The sequence below is a fragment of the Narcine bancroftii genome, chromosome 1, assembly GCF_036971445.1.
Source record: "Narcine bancroftii isolate sNarBan1 chromosome 1, sNarBan1.hap1, whole genome shotgun sequence".
Lineage (NCBI taxonomy): Eukaryota > Metazoa > Chordata > Chondrichthyes > Torpediniformes > Narcinidae > Narcine > Narcine bancroftii.
The window spans coordinates 121,793,573-121,808,223 of record NC_091469.1 but is presented as its reverse complement, the minus strand read 5'-3'; the positions used below and the strand labels follow the sequence as shown (position 1 = coordinate 121,808,223).

The following is a 14,651-nucleotide window of genomic DNA, read 5'->3' as shown; positions in this document are numbered from 1 at the left end:
GCCAGTGGAGTGCTTTGGTCATGCTTTGCTCGTAGCAGCTGTTTGCATAAAATCTAAGTTGTGTGAAACCGCAATGACGTCGCCCAGGATGAAGAACTTGCTGATGCTGCTCTCAAATGGGGTGACTCTCCTAAAGTGTATCCTTATCTCTACTTAGTAAGAGTCACCTCTGTCAAAGGATTTATCTGGGGGAGGGCGGGGCTTATTATCTATAATGTTATTGTTCATCTTTCGGGTAGCTCCGTGGAAGGTGAGAAAACTGCAGATGCAGCAATGGTTAAATGTTTTCAAAGAAACTGACTGAAAATGAAATAAAATACTTTAAGGTTTGTATCTATATATATATATATATTCCTGCAAGTGAGGTTTTTTCAGTGTAAGTACAGTGTAGCAGAGTATTTTGTCTTTTGTCTTTTAAACTGTTTATTCTTAATGCAATTTATTATTAGGCATTGTAAGAGTGAGTCTCAAGCAACTGTAAAATACACTTATCTGGCATCTACCAAATCCCATAGGTACCTCAGGGGTTTTACTGTACTTTGTGATATTGTGACAGATTATCCTATATTTTATATTGTATATAGATATGTTTTAAAGGAGATAAATTACGACAGGTTTTTTTTAAAGTGTAGATCACATACAAACATCTCACAATACAGATCTCATTTAAAATACAAGCCGGACAGTCATTGTATGCCATTTTACTCTGTGATGTGAGTCACCCCCCTCTGCCAGAATTATTTGGAGTTTATTCTTGTTGTGAATGACTGATGTGTTCTGTTAATGAGACTGTAAAAGGACTGGAGATTGGCAGGGAATACCAGACCAGAGAGGAGCCAGGTATGAAGGGCAGTAACTGATGCAACTCATTAAGCTCCAGGTGCCTTTGCAAAAATATTGAAGAATGCCTATAGAGACTTCACAAGTAGGTGTTAATTGAACATGCTGTGGAATAATGGATTGTTTTGGAAAGCAACAGATCAATGAACTTGGAAGATTAGGTCCAGTGCCGCAGTTTATCTGAATGCAGTTTGCTTTTCTAAGAGGGTCATGTGGTTTTTCTATGAGAGAGAGATAATTCCATTCTACAGTTCAGCAGCAGCTGGGACTGGAACAGGACAAGCTGGCAAACTGGTGAAAAAAAAACCCATTTTGAAGACCGATTGCGAGTTCTTAGTTCAGCCTGGTCAATGCCCTTGTGGTCCATACAAGAGGAGCTGGCTGGCTGTATAATATTTCACTTGAAATAAGGGAAACAAAAAGGAACTCTGTGGTGACCTGGAGGAAAGAGATAATTATCTGGAAAACCCTGATGGGGCAAGTTTCTTCGGCAAGACCCTGAAGTGGTTGATTGGAAGGAATCAGTTTGTGTCCAACGAGCAACAAATCTCTCTCTCTGAAAATCTTCCTGAGCGGTAACCATTTACCTTTCAAGCACCAAAGCCTGGTGAAAATTCATCAGTGTTAAATTCTGTGCACAGTATAAAAATTGTCTGATACCAGTGAACTTGGAGGAGTGAGAAGTGAGATTGGACTGTGAATCAAAGAACTTTTCTGAATTTATACACACATTACATACTCATGCACTTAGAATTAGAAGGGGGTTAAGTTAAGTAAATAGTAATAAGTTAGAGTTTGATCCTGTTTTCATGTTTAAAGATACTTAAAAGCAACTTTTGTTTAAGGAACCAGTTGTCTTGGTGAATATCTATAGCTGCTGAGTTTTGGGGTCCTCTGGGCCCATAACGATATACTGTTCTACCAATCACTGTTGTTAGCTTGGACTTGATTATCTTCAATAAAGGAAGCTCTAACTTTGTCTTTGTAATTTGCCTTAATAAGCAGTAATAGCAAGCAAACCTACTGATAGTTTAATGAGTTGCATCAGTTACTGCCCGTCATACCTGGCTCCTCTCTGGTCTGGCATTCCCTGCCAACCTCAGGTCCTTTTTCAGTCTCATTAACAGAACACATCAGTTATGCACAACAAGAATAAACTCCAAATAATTCTGGTAGAGTGGGGGGTTTACATCACATTACAGAGTAAAATAGCATACAATTAGCTGGGACAAAGTTTCACAAAGCAATCCCCTTTCACTGGATTGTTTTCTCTCAGCTTTCAGCTGTAAAATATTTTGAGATGCATGAAGTTGACATAGTAAGAGTTTACTGGCTTTTATTGCCATTCACATTATTTGAGAATCAACTGTGTTGATAGGCCTGGAATAACATATATTCGATACAAGGAAAGGGTAACAGGTTTTCTTGTCTGAAGGGTAATAGGAAACACAACAGGCCAATAATTTCATCGTCACCATTACTGTTAGAAGCCTATAATATTGAACTGATTTAATTAATTGACGTTAATCTTCCATGATGGGAAATAAACTCACATCCCAGATTTTCAATGGATATCTATCCTGAGCCACTCTTATTTATCTCCCATTTGCAACCTTGTGACATAGGATCTGGGAGCAACATGGCATCAGTTTGCAGGAAAACCTGGAATAAAGAGCACTCTTTTGAGAGAGAAAACAATATTCTGCTGAATTGTCCTACAATTCATATCTGAAGATTCTAAGAATCAGTCCAAGATTTCCCTTTATCTGTTGGCACTTCATTCTTCTCACTTACCGTGAACACTTTCTCAGGTTGTCCCCGCGCTCTCATGTTTGTGTCATGGATTTGCTTTAGAATCATCCAGGCCTCATCATGTTTTCCTACCTATAACCACAGACAAAGTTTAATGGCATTTTATTTATATCAGAAATAAGTCTTCCCATTGTACAAATTGCACATGAGATTGCTTTTTCAGATTCTGTGTGGAATGGAGCCAGAATCAATTATTACCCATCAATGTCAGGTGAGTTTTACATTAGAATAATCAACAAATGTTGGTCAGTTTAATAAAGAAGACATTTATAGAGTACATTCCCCATTCTGATCCAATAGAGAAGTGGTTCATGGTCAATAAACTACTTTTGAAGTGCAACGTGCTGCCCACACTTCCTGCACAAATCAGGAAAGAATGAGGCTCTCTTTCTTCTCCGTTTCATCTTAGCCTGGAGCCCACATACTGAGCCACAAATTCCTACATCTGGATGTGATTCAGTGATGCACCGTCGAAAAGTGTGCATGTGAAATGCAGAAAGTTTTGGGGTCAACTGTATGCCCCTTTCAGAACAATTATTTGCTAACATTTAAAATCAAGACATAGAATAGCTGTTGCACCAAAGAACCTTGAGAAACTTTGGGGGGAACTAGTTGGTGCAGAGACTTTTTCTATGAATATGTTCCTCAAACAAAAACATCTTAGAGTATGCTACAGGAAATGAGAATTAGATCAGAAAATGCTGGAAATACTTAGCAAATTTCAGAACGGATAAAGGGCCCAATATATGTAATGCTAACTCTGCTTCTCTCTCCATTACTGATCCTGATGAGGATTTCCAGCACTTTTTTGTACCATTATAGTTTGTTAATGCATTCCAAGCCCAAGTGGAGACCCCTTTCAAGTACCTTACCTCCAGCAGATATCGAGGACTTTCAGGCATGAAGGTGAGTGCCACAACTGAGGACATACAGGGAAGTGCACAGACAACGACAAACACTCGCCAGCTGTGGAATTGGTATGCAGAACCCATACTGAAACTCCAACCTGCCCGGGAGAGATGCAAATTCTTAGAAAATTAATTCACTTAATCGATGTCAATGAGCTTATTTCATCAATGCACCTATAAATCCTTTGAAGATGCAACTCAATCAGAAGCTTTTAAAATTGCTTTGCCATTATCAAAGCTTAAAACATTGATGATCGATCACCATAGAATCCTGATTAAGTGTGTATAATAGCTGCTCAATGCAATGTTCACCCTCAAATGTGATGTTATAAAAATAGCAGCAAAGAAGATGGCAATACATTATCCAGTCAATGAGAAATTAAACAATGGTGAGTCCATCCATGGTACCCTGCCAAATCACTAAAATCTGATCAAGAAATTCAGAAAAACTTACTCTAGTCCTCAAATCCAGGCAACTCACCAAATGCAGGATGGTAAAAGCAGTGACATGAGCTTCACAGCTAAAACTGCAGACATTTTTTTTTAATGCCAGGATTAAAATAACCACGTAATCCAAACTGAGGAAACCATATACTGAAGGCAATGAAATAGTAATACATTTTGAGGGATGCAAAAAGTTTGCTCCATTGACAAATTCTCACTTGGTACATCAAAATTATGCATTCTAGTTAACTAGAAATGCCTTTGTTCAAAAACACATACAATGTGTGAACAGAATTATGCCATTTAGCTCATCAAATTTGCTCTGCCATTCAAATTATGAATGATGAAATTTCCTCTCAACCCCATTCTTCTGCCTTCTCCCTATAACCCTTGATGCTCTTACTAATCAAGCACCAATCACTCTCTGCTTTAAATATACCCAACGTACATTTAGTTCTGCAACCTTCCTGGTGAATATTTAGATTCCTCTCCTGAGCAGCTTAGCAAGGAAATCTTTATACCCAGGGGCAGCTGAATAATACTTGTCAAATGTTATTTTTCATCACTGCCCAAGTTTCCATTTTATTGGTCTTTGAATTTTAGGGGAACAAGGCCTTGAGCAATATGAAGAAGAGTGGAGAAGAGGCAATGATTCGACTGACCATCAGTTTATTCAACGGTGCAGGAAATCCATGGGCCATAAAGACCTACCTCTGCTCCTATTTCTAAAGTTTTTATCTATTCTACTCTTTACCCACAACCCCAATTTAAATCCCATCATTTACCCTTTAAAGTAGATGTTTACATGTTCTATATACCCTCCATTCTTGCTCTCACTTTCCTTTTGCTAAATACCATCCTCCCCCACCCCCCAAACACTGACTGATCATTTCTACCCATGGATTCTGCCTGACTAGTGAGTTCCTCTTGCAACTCATTGTTAAGATTCCAGCATCTGCAGTTATTGTGTTTCATTATCAAATATCCCCCTTTCCCCTGCTCCCCATTCTATAACATCCCTTCATCTCCTATTTTTTCTTCCGTCAACTCACCTATTAAATGGATACACCTCTCTAAACATCAGGCTCCAAAACCCATCCAAGAGCAAGTGTAGCAATTATAAGGATTGCTACTCCTGCATGAATGGCTTGATATTGGAGGGCAGACCTGATGACTAATGTAGGGAATGTATCAGTACATTGGTCAATTATCAGATGTAGGATGAGCAAGATGTGGGATGAACAAGATCTCAGCCAAGGAACTTTGGTTGACAGTGTAAAATTCTTATGGGTTCCCTATATTTCCTCTTTCTTCTGGGAACAGAATTTCAAACAGGATCAAGGTTGGATGTTAAATTCTTTCTTATTATGATTCACTTTGCTGTTTCTTCTGTTTTCCAGCCTTCAAAATCGTAAATTCCTTCACCGGAACCCACAGCCTCACCCCCTATCTGGAAGAGTCATTTTTATTTATTTTTCTCCATAAGTTTCTTCATCTTGGCAGTCTCTGGAGGTCCTTGGTTCAGTGTCCGAGGGAGAGAGAGAGAGAGAGAGAGAGAGAGAGAGAGGGGGAGGTTGAGAGAGAGAGAGAGAGAGAGAGAGACCTTGGTGAATGTGAGGTCAGAGTAGAACAGGCTAATGTCCTGGAGCATGTTGAGGTTAAGAAAGAAGAAGTGCTGGAGCTCCTTAAAAAGTTAAGTTTCTAGGACAGGATGGGATATATCCTAGGTTACTACAGGAAATGAGGGAAGAGATTTCTGGGATTTTGGCAATGATCTTTGTATCCTCCCTAGCCACAAGGGAGGTACTGGAGAATTGGAGAATGGAAGATGTAGTGCCTTGTTTATGAAAGGTAAGAGGGAGAATTTAGGAATTATATACCAGCGAGCCTTGTGTCAGTGGTGGGCAAACCTTTGAATGGGATTCTTAGAGAGAGGATCTACAAGCATTTAAAAAAGTATTGACTTATTAGGGATAGTAAGCCTGGCTTTGTGAGGGGAAGGTCATGCCTCACACACCTAATTCTGTTTTTTGAGGAGATAATGAAAGAAATTGATGAAGGAATATAGATTTTAGTAAAGGCATTTTGACAAGATCCCCCACGGTGTGTTCATTCAGAAAGTTTTGGATTCAGAATTGGCTTGCCTGCAGAAAGCAGAGGATAGTGATAAACGGAAAAGTATTTTGCTTGAAGGTTGGTGATTGAAGGTTAGCATACTGTAGGGATAGAAGGTTGGCATACTGTAGGGATAGAAGGTTGGCATACGTAGGTGATTGAAGGTTGGCATACTATAGGTGATTGAAGGTTGGCATACTGTAGGGATAGAAGGTTGGCATACTGTAGGTGATTGAAGGTTGGCATACAGTAGGGATAGAAGGTTGGAATACTGTAGGTGATTGAAGGTTGGCATACTGTAGGGATAGAAGGTTGGCATACTATAAGTGATTGAAGGTTGGCATACTGTAGGGATAGAAGGTTGGCATACTATAAGTGATTGAAGGTTGGCATACTGTAGGGATAGAAGGTTGGCATACTATGTGATTGAAGGTTGGCATACTGTAGGGATAGAAGGTTGGCATACTGTAGGGATAGAAAGTTGGCATACTGTAGGGATAGAAAGTTGGCATACTGTAGGTGATTGAAGGTTGGCATACTGTAGGGATAGAAGGTTGGCATACTGTAGGGATAGAAAGTTGGCATACTGTAGGTGATTGAAGGTTGGCATACTGTAGGGATAAAAGGTTGGCATACTGTAAGGATAGAAGGTTGGCATACTGTAGGTGATTGAAGGTTGCCATACTGTAGGGATAGAAGGTTGGCATACTGTAGGTGATTGAAGGTTGGCATACTGTAGGGATAGAAGGTTGGCATACTGTAGGTGATTGAAGCTTGGCATACTGTAGGGATAGAAGGTTGGCATACTGTAGGGATAGAAAGTTGGCATACTGTAGGTGATTGAAGGTTGGCATACTGTAGGGATAGAAGGTTGGCATACTGTAGGTGATTGAAGGTTGGCATACTGTAGGGATAGAAGGTTGGCATACTGTAGGTGATTGAAGGTTGGCATACTGTAGGGATAGAAGGTTGGCATACTGTAGGTGATTGAAGGTTGGCATACTGTAGGGATAGAAGGTTGGCATACTGTAGGGATAGAAAGTTGGCATACTGTAGGTGATTGAAGGTTGGCATACTGTAGGGATATCTGCTGTTTGTGATTTTTATAAATTACTTTGATGAAGAAGTGGAGGGATGGGGCAATAAGTTTACAAATGACATAAATATAGAGGCATAGTGGCGCTACAACTCCCAGGAGGCATCAAGCCAGCCATGTGACGACAGTGTGTGATGGCATCAGCGTGTGTCGAGCATGTGATTCAGGCTTTTATAAGGTTGTGTGGGTGATTCAGAGAAAATCCATTTGATTCACTCTAAAAACCCCTTGTGTGGTTATTTCATCATGTTCACTGTGATTCCAGTGGCCACAGACTGGTAGAATGTTGCTGCGGTATGTCGACAACAGGATATAAACAGAATGCAGGGTGGTGGAAGTTTCAGAAGGAGTTCAATCTGAAAAAGTGCGAAGTGATGCATTTTGTATGGTCGAAGTTGAAGGCAAAGTGCAAAGTTAATTGCAGGATCCTTAGCAAATTTGGCAAACTTCTACAGATGTGTGGTGACTTCATCATGGCCTGGAATGGAGGCACTAATATATCTGAGTGGAAAGCCCTGAAAAAGTTAGTAGACACAACCCAGCATATCACAGGCCCCATCATCAAGAAAATCTACATGGAAAACTGCCGTTGGAGAACTGCAGAAATCGTCAAGGATCCACACCACTCAGGACATGCTCTGTTCTTGTTGCTGCCATCAGGAAAGAGGTACTGAAGCCACAAGACTCATACTGACAGGTTCAGGAAGAGTTGCTACCCTTTCACCATCAGACTGCTAAACAACAAACTCAAACACATATTCATTAAGGACTCTTACTTGTCACATTATTAATTATTGAACTTTTTTTTCTATATTGCACAGTTAGTTTGTACTGCCTTCTTGCTTACATATGTATCTTTTCTTGTGTAGTTTTCTTTCTTTCTACTACCAGTAAGTAGAAATTTTGCCTGGTCCGCAGGAAAAACAAATCTCAGGGTTGTACGTGCTGTTATGTATGTACTCGACCATAAATCTGAACTTTAAACTTTGAACTTAACAGTAAGGAGTGACAGAGGGATTTTGGGGTCCAAATCCAGAGATCCCTCAAGGTTGCCACACAAGTTGATATAATGATTAAAAAGGCATATGGTGCAATGGCCTTCATTATACAGGGCATTGAGTTCAAGAGCCACGAAGTAATCTTGCTCCTCTATAAAATTCCGGTTAGACCACACTTGAAGTATTGCATTCAGTTCCAGTTGCTTCATTGCAGGACAAATGCACATACTTTGGAGGAGGTTAACCAGGATGTTGTCTGGATTGGAAAACACGTCTTACAAAGCAAGATTGACAGATCTTCTGCTTTTCTCTTTGGAGAAATGAAGAATGAGAGCTAATTTAATAGATTATGAGAGGCATCGTTATGAGATTATGAGATGGCAGGCACCTTTTTTTCAGATGACATCTGCTTAAGATAAGTGTGGGAAGTCTTTTACATAGAGAGTAAATTGCCATGGGTGGTGGTGTAGGTTAGTATAATAAGGACATTCAAAAGGGTCTTCGATGGGAACATCAATACAATTAAAAAAGAGGCTTTTTTGGAGTGAGAAAGAGAAGGATTAGAATGTTGTTGAGTAGGTTTCCACGGATAGGTACAACATTATGAGTAGAAAGGCCTGAACTGTTCCATGTTCTATGTACTAGACTACTACTTAAAAGCCTGGATGTAACCCAAAGGTTTACATAACATTACAAATAAGAACTAAAGTAGACAATTTTGCCCTTTTAGTCTATTCTTTCATCCATCAAGGTTAAGGCTACCTTCTTCCTCAATGTTTCTTTTCTCCATTATTGCCATGCCACTTGAATTCCTTTATCAATCTTGATTTTGAATAAATGCAATGACTGATTTTCCACTGCCATCAGGAATAAAGAATTCCAAATGTTCACCACCACTGAATGAAGACATTTTTTTTCATCTCAAACTTAATTGTTTATCCCTTATTCTCATTCTGGTAATATGAAAGGATAGGCCCGATGCTATGAAAGAGTTCTTAATTAAGGATGAGAACAGGGCAAAAATGAGAGATGATAATAAGATGAAGGAGCAGTTTGTTGAACCACACTATGTAGATATTAGGAAGAGTAAAGAGAAAAAATCACTAGTGGGAGTTGTCTGCAGGCCACCAAATAATAACATTACAGTGACATAGGTAACAAACCAAAGCATGTCAAATGCATGTAAGAATGGAACACCAATTGACTTGGGGGACTTTAAGTTGTGCATAGATTGATTGAATCAAGTTGGTTGAGGCAGGACTTCGGAAAACGCATGCATGATAGCTTTTTTGAAAAGGATGTTATTGAACATTCAAGGGAGCATGGTATCTTTGATGTGGTCTTGTGCAATGTGATTTTTATCAGTGACCTAGATAAAGAAGCAGAAGGGCAGGTCAGTAAGTTTGCAGATGATATGAAGGGTGGAGGAGTTGGGACGGTGTTGAAGGTTGTCGTTGGTTACAAAAGGAAACAGACAGAATGCAGAGTTGGGCAGAAAAGTGGAAGATTGAGATCAATCCTGATAAGAATGAAGTTATGCAGTTTGGAAGGTCAAGCCTGAAGGCTGAGTATAGGATAAGTAGTTGGATACTACTTATTGGATGAAGAGAGGGACCTTGGGTGTCCAAATCCATGCATCTCTCAAGGTTGCCATGCAGCTTGATAGGATAGTTAAGAAGGCCTGTGGGATACTGGGCTTCATTAATAGGGGGATTGAGTTCAAGAGTCGAGAGGTCATGTTGCAACAACAAATCTCTGGTGAGACCACACTTAGAGTACTGTGTTCAGTTCTGATCACTCATTGTAGGAAGGACGTGAAAGCTATGGAGTAGGTAAATAGGAGATTTACCAAGATGTTGCCTGGATTGGAAAACAAGTTTTATGAGGCAAGGTTTGGAGAGCTGGGACTTTTCTCTTTGGAGTGAAGAAGGATGAGAGGAGACTTAATTGAGGTCTACACAATTTTGAGATGTGGACAGGGCAGGAATAGCAAACACCAGGGGAAACCTCTACAAAGTGAAGGGAGGGAAATTTAGAGGAGACATCAGGGTTAAGTTTTTTACATAGAGAGTTGTGGCTACCAGGAATGTCTTGCCAGGGATGGTGGTGGAGGATGAAACATTAGGGGCATTTAAGAGACTCTTAGAAATTTGGTGTGTTATGGCAGTATCATAGTGCAAACATTCATATTATAACCATTTTACAACATAACGAGAATAGTGCACAGAAAGTAAGGCCGTGTCTTTGGTTCATTAATTATTCATGAATCTGATGGCAGCGGAGAAGAAGCTGTCCTTGTGCCATTGCGTGCTCATCTTTAGGCTCCTGTACCTTTTTCCCAACAGCAGCAGAATGAAGAGGGGATGGGTGATGGGGTTCTTTGAGGATAGAGGCTCCTTTTTTAAGGCACCGTGTCATGTGGATGTCCTTGATGTAGTAAAGTCTGGTGCCTGTAATGTCTTAATCTTTTTTTTTCTTGTCCTGTGAGTTGGTGCCTCCATATCAGGCAGTGATGTAACCAGTCAGAATGTTCTCCACAGTACAACCGAAACTCCACAGTACAACCGAAACTCCACAGACACCTCACCAAGTTTATCCTCTGGTGAGCCTTTGTGATTGCTTCAACGTGGAGGCTCTAGGACAGATCCTCAGAGATGTTGGCACCCAAGAATTTGAAGTTCCTTACCCTCTCCACTACCAAGCCCTCAATGAGGATTGAGCCATGTTCCCCTGACTTCTTCTTGGTCTACAATCTTCTCCTTGGTTTTTCAGATGTTTAACGAGCTGATCTATCTCCCTCCTGTCCACTTCCTCATTGCTGTTTGTGATTCTATGACAACCATGGTGTCATCAGCAAACTTGTAGATGCCATTGGAATTCTGCCTGGCCACAATTTTCTTTGGTAGGATACAAAGGTTAGCAGAACATTCTGGGCTGAGGGGCTTGTTTTGCGCTGTAATGTTCTATGGTCTTTGTTTTATGAGACATTAAAATTAATTATCTTGTGGTTAGGGATCCTCTTGGACTAGCAGCACCTGTGCTGGGCAGTGAACCACAAAGGTTGCAGTATAATGAGTAGAGCAGTGGGCTAACCACACATTCTTGAGGTACGCCTGTGTCAATAATCAGTGAGGAGGAGGCTTTTCCAATTTGTACTGACTGTGGTCTTCCAATGAGAAAGTCAAGGATCCATTTGCAGCAGGGGATATAGAGGCCGAGAGGGTTACGAGGTAGGATATGTTTAGTATATTTTTTTTGGTAGGATACAAAAGTTAGCAGAACATTCTGGACCACAGCAGCGGACTATCGAGGGCCTCGGGCTGAAAGACCCACATAGGCTGCGGACTGTTGGAGACTTGCGGTCGAAGGACACTCACGGCAATGGGCTGCTGGAGACTGGCTCATGGGAACCAGGTATCAGAAACAGGGTTCACTGGAGGTGAATCCATGGGCACTTAATGTCTCTAAAGAGAATCTTTATTTCTTCCTTCTATAGTTAGGGGTGTCGGACAATGTTCATGGCGACTCTGCCTTAAGTTAAATTATATCATCTATATTACATTTTTAATATATTATTATGTGACAATAAAAGGAATATTGAATAATGAAAGGAACCTTGAATAGAGTGATCACATTATGATGAACTTCTTGGGTATCATGGTTAGTTTAGCGGTTAGTGCCATGCTGTATCAACACTAGTGACCCGGGTACAAATCCAGTGCTATCTGTGAGGAGTTCTCACGTTTTCCTTGTGTCTGCATGAGTTTCCTCCAGGTTCTCCAGTTTCCTCCCACCATTCAAAACGAACCAGGATATGTAGGTCAATTGGATATAATTTGGTGACATGAGCTCAAGGGTTGAAAGGCCCTGTTAGCATCCTGTGTGTCAATGTTTTAAAAATTACATTAAAATTAAATTACAAATAGATGGTCAATAGTTTGGGTTAAAACTATTGTATTATAAATACACTTCATTGTCTTTGCCTTGAGTTTCAAATCCCTTAACCATCGTAGCAGATCAGAAGCCTAAATATTAGAATTTAAATGACTAAATGAACTTAGGAAGAGATTGTTAGGTTCAATAATGGTGTTAAAGATCAATAGAAAGCTTAAAATAGGATCTGCACAGTCTGAATGTAAGTAAAATGTTAATTTGTTCTGGAAATAAAGTTCCACATATTGATCAGCAGGCAATGGTGACTCATTAACTAACTGCAAGGTTACTTTTTCATTCAGCTACTTGTCAGCCAATTCCATGCAAGCCAGCATCTGCACAAAGAAAGTTGACTCACCTTGTGATCAGCAGAATGACTAAATCAGTTCCTTTCTAAGAAGTTGACTGGAAAACCAATATATCCCATTACATAGGTGCATTGAGTTACATTGAGTAGCGTGTTGTGTAACAGATTTGTGTTAATTTTTAGTTTAATGTTCAACTATATTTCTCCTATATAAAATGTCTTAGTAAAGTAAATTAAAGAGTTAAAATATTGTGTTGTAGCGTTTGCGCTATGGAGCAAATAACAAGACCGGTAGTCGACAGGTTCATTCCAAAACTCGTTGCTTTACTGTTTGCTCACTGAGCATTTTAAAGGTGGTTCCTGTTCTAGCTGCTGGAAACTGGAAGCTATGTCGCTGAATGGCAGCTATTCATACTTCAAGCTTGTGGACCCTTTTCTTGAGGGGAAGGGGAAGAATCCCGGCGTCATCTTGGTGTAGGCTGCTCTGACCACACATGCTTTACAATTGGATATGGTTCACCTGAACACCAAATGTGTTGATGGCCATACAACAACCCCCCACCCCCTCCAGAACTAGTGATCTTGCGCCCTCCCACCAAAACCCAAAGTCTGAACTTTCTTCTGTTTGAGCAGCCTGCCTCTATGCTTGAGTGCTTGCACTTTGACTGGCTTTTCCAAGTCCACATGCACTGGCTTTAATCGGTCAATCATGAACACCTCCTCTTTACCTCCCCACATCCAACACAAATGTAGACCCATTGTTTTTTACTACTCTAAACAACCTTTCATATGGCCGCTGCAGTGGTGGCCGGTGTGCGCTCCTTCTAACAAAGACATATTCATAGTCCTTTAATTGTCAAAGTTCGTCCGTGTTGGGAGGTCAGGATGGGTGCCAGGTTACCCATTGTTTTGCTGATCTTGCTCACTCCATGGTGTCTGCTTCTTGCCCTCTTGGGGCAGGTAGGAACTCGCCAGGGACTGCCATGGGGGCTCCATAGACCAGTTCAGCTGAAGAAGCTTGCAGGTCTTCTTTGGGTGCTGTGCAGATCCCAAGTAGGACCCAGGGAAGCTCATCCACCCAATTTGGGATTTTTAGCCTAGTCATGAGTTGATTTCAAGTGTCTATGGAAGCACTCCTCCAAGCTGTTTGATTGCAGGTGATAGGCTGTAGTGTGATGCAGTTGGGTCCCCAACAAGCTGTTGTGGCAGCCCACAGATTTGATATGAACTGGCCCCCTCTGTATGATGTGATGTGGGCTGGGATGCTGAAACATGCTACACAAATTGCAACTAGGGCCCTTGTGCTGGATTTGGTGGTAATGTCTTTGAGGGGAACTGCCTCTGGCCATCTGGTGAAACAGTCCACCATGGTGAGGAGGTACCGTACTTTCCGTGATATCGGCAGTGGCCTTACTATGGATGTGATTGAATCCATGGATTGTAGTTTCAAATTGCTGTGGGGGGGCTTTAGTATGCTTCCTGACTTTGGCTGTCTGACACTGAGTACATGTCCTTGCCCAGTCACTGACTTGTTTTTTTGAGGCTGTGTCACATGAACCGACTGGCTATCATACAGACTGTGGTATGGATGGAAGGGTGCACTAGGCTGTGCATGGAATCAAATAATCCCCGTCTCCAGGCTGCCGGGACAATGGAGCGGGGATGGCCCGTAGCTGTATCACAAAGGAGCGTCTGCTCACCTGGACCCGAGGATATGTCCTGCAGCTGCAGGCCTGAGACTGTGGTCTTGTAGCTGTGTGTCTCGTCTCCTTGTTGCGCTTCTGCTGACTCCATAGTTGAGCCTCTGTGCCCTGGTTGGCTTGGATGGAGCATCCACCACATCGTTGTCTTTACCAGAGACATGCTGGATCACTGTCAAGAACTCCAATAAATTATGAAAGGCGCCACTGCTGCCGGGCTGACCAGGGATCTGTTTCCTTGGTGAACGCAAAGGTTAGGGGCTTGTGGTTGGTGAAGGCTGTTAACGGTTTGCCTTCCAGAAATCTGAAGTGCCAGATTGCCAGGTAGAGTGCTAACAGCTCTCTGTCAAAAGTACTGTATTTCAACTTGGGTGGTCTTAAATGTCTGCTAAAGAAGGCCAAAGGCTTCCAATGTCCATCCACGAGTTGTTCCAGTACTCCACCGATTGTCGTGCTTGATGCATCCACTCTGAGGGCTGTTGGAATATCGGTCCTTGG

At 41.3% G+C, this 14,651-nt stretch overlaps 1 protein-coding gene across 3 annotated transcripts in view; it reads right to left on the bottom strand.

Moving 5' to 3' along the window:
- sv2ca (synaptic vesicle glycoprotein 2Ca) overlaps positions 1-14,651 on the bottom strand; it is a 226,386-nt gene that overhangs the window by 74,316 nt on the left and 137,419 nt on the right. For all 3 annotated transcript variants that reach the window (XM_069937707.1, XM_069937726.1, XM_069937715.1), the window contains 2 exons: positions 3,525-3,658; positions 2,635-2,724 (listed from right to left, as the gene is read on the bottom strand). In XM_069937707.1, the coding sequence (XP_069793808.1) occupies positions 2,635-2,724; positions 3,525-3,658 (224 nt within the window). The remainder of the gene's footprint in view (positions 1-2,634; positions 2,725-3,524; positions 3,659-14,651) is intronic.